This window comes from Mandrillus leucophaeus, unplaced genomic scaffold (assembly GCF_000951045.1).
Source record: "Mandrillus leucophaeus isolate KB7577 unplaced genomic scaffold, Mleu.le_1.0 Scaffold98, whole genome shotgun sequence".
Lineage (NCBI taxonomy): Eukaryota > Metazoa > Chordata > Mammalia > Primates > Cercopithecidae > Mandrillus > Mandrillus leucophaeus.
Window position 1 is genome coordinate 112,682 of NW_012110696.1, and position 2,163 is coordinate 114,844.

Consider the following 2,163-nt stretch of genomic DNA (forward strand, 5'->3'; position numbering starts at 1 on the left):
CAGGGAGGCCGAGTCCGGACCAGGGGCCGGGATCTCGGCGCGGGTTGGGGTTGGGGTCCGGGTCCCCCGCGGCTTCAAGTTTCCTCTCTCACTGTTACGAGGGCGTGGGAGGCGCGGTCGTGGGGCGGGGTGGGCCGGGCTCGCGATGTGCTCACCCCGGTTCCTGGGGACCGTTGCCTTTGTGGCTACGATTTCTTGTGCAACCCCCGAAGCCTGCGTTTCCTGATGCCTGGGTCGGGGCGGGGGCATCGCGCAGGCCAGAATGGCCCCTGCGTCTGTAGGCCGGAGCCTCTGCCATCAGCCCCTTTAGGGTGTTCGCCAGCTGTCGGGTGTGGGGGCATGGCAGGCCCTGGAGGACCCAGTTTCCCCGCTCACCCGACCCGCCACACCCCAGCCAGGCCAGGTCAGAGCAGCCCACCATGGGACGGGGAGGGGGTGGAGGCTGCACCCCGCGCCCACCCATCCACCAGCAGCCACCAGAGCGCCGCGTGGTCACTGTTGTCTTCCTTGGCCTCCTGCTGGACCTCCTGGCCTTCACGCTGCTGCTGCCCCTGCTTCCCGGGCTGTTGGAGAGCCACGACCGTGCCCACGTGAGTCCTTGCCCTGCGGCCACAGTGCCCCCCGCCTCCCAGGCCCATTGGACCTCCCCAGCCCTTATCGTGCCTCCTCATCCCCTAGGACCCCCTTTATGGATCCTGGCAGGGTGGGGTGAACTGGTTTGCCACCGCCATCGGGATGCCAGTGGAGAAGAGATACAATAGTGTCCTGTTCGGAGGTATGGCTGGCTCTGTGCCCCTGGCGGGCTCTCTACGGTCCTATCTTTGGTGGACATGGTCCAGCCCAGGCCCCTCCCCAATTATTAGTCCTTCCCTTCCCTCTCTCTGGGCTGGCATCTATCTGGTGCCCTTGCCCACACGTCCTGGCTCCTGGGCATGATCCCTTGCCTCTGCGTGTCAGGTTCATCCCCTTTCTCATCTCTCCACTGGGGCCTCCTCAGCTCAAGGGCCATGGCCTGTGAGTGTAGGGCCCAGAATGACTGGACCCTCAGAACGGGGCTGGACATTGGCCTTGAGGGCCCTGAGACCACAGCCCCATGATGGTGACATCTGTCTCTCAGGTCTCATTGGCTCAGCCTTCTCTGTTCTGCAGTTTCTGTGTGCGCCACTCACTGGGGCCACCTCTGACTGCTTGGGGAGGCGCCCGGTGATGCTGCTGTGCCTGGTATGTCCCTGGGGCTGGGTGCCCATCGGGAAGCCTCCTCCCACCCAGCCAGTAGCCCCATGGGGTTAGGTGGGGAGAGGGAGGTGGCTGTGGGCCACTCATGGCCACTTGTTGGCCCTCATCGCATCCTGGAGGGGGTTCTCTGGGGGACCAGTGGCTCCTGTTGCAAAGCCAGGCTTTCGAGGAGGTGCTCCTGGCCCCTAGGAAGGCATTGAGAACACAGTGGCCCTCAGATGCTTCGAAATAGGGCAGGGTTGAGGGGTGTTGCCTGGGTTACCAAGTCCTACTCTGAGCCACTCCTGGCCTTAAGTGACCACCCCTGCCCCTTGGCCCCTGCCCCTGGGCAGATGGGTGTGGCCACCTCATATGCAGTCTGGGCCACCTCTCGGAGCTTTGCGGCCTTCCTGGCCTCCAGGCTGATTGGGGGCATCAGCAAAGGGAACGTCAGCCTCTCCACGGCCATCGTTGCTGACCTGGGCTCGCCTCTGGCCCGCAGCCAAGGCATGGTAAGTGCACAGGCTGGGCCTTTGGGGTCCGGGTGTGGACTTCTGGGCCTGGGTCTCCCTGTGCAGCTCAGGTGGCCTTTTCTCTAGGCGGTCATTGGGGTGGCCTTCTCACTGGGCTTCACCGTGGGCCCTATGCTTGGAGCCTCCCTGCCCCTGGAAATGGCACCCTGGTTTGCCCTGCTCTTCGCAGCCTCCGACCTGCTGTTCATCTTCTGCTTCCTGCCGGAGACGCTGCCCCTGGAGAAACGGGTAGGGCTGCGGTCTGGGACCCACAGGCCCAGGGGCTGGGGGCTTGGTTCCGTAGCGCTGTAAAATGCCCCTGTGTGCCAGCCCCAGGTGCCAGGGAGGCTGGGCCGCCCTCTTGGTGTTGGGGCTCTTGAGGCCACAGTCCGCAGGCTGCCAGGCCAGCAGCTGCTCCTGCAGGCTCTCCAATCCC

At 64.8% G+C, this 2,163-nt stretch overlaps 1 protein-coding gene across 1 annotated transcript in view; it reads left to right on the plus strand.

Moving 5' to 3' along the window:
• Positions 1–28: 28 nt before the first annotated feature.
• The window catches only part of MFSD10 (major facilitator superfamily domain containing 10), a 4,533-nt gene continuing 2,398 nt past the window's right edge, over positions 29–2,163 (plus strand). The window contains 5 exon segments of the mRNA XM_011970828.1: positions 29–590; positions 679–775; positions 1,118–1,221; positions 1,569–1,727; positions 1,815–2,150. Of these exon segments, the coding sequence (XP_011826218.1) occupies positions 420–590; positions 679–775; positions 1,118–1,221; positions 1,569–1,727; positions 1,815–2,150 (867 nt within the window). The 5' untranslated portion in view covers positions 29–419.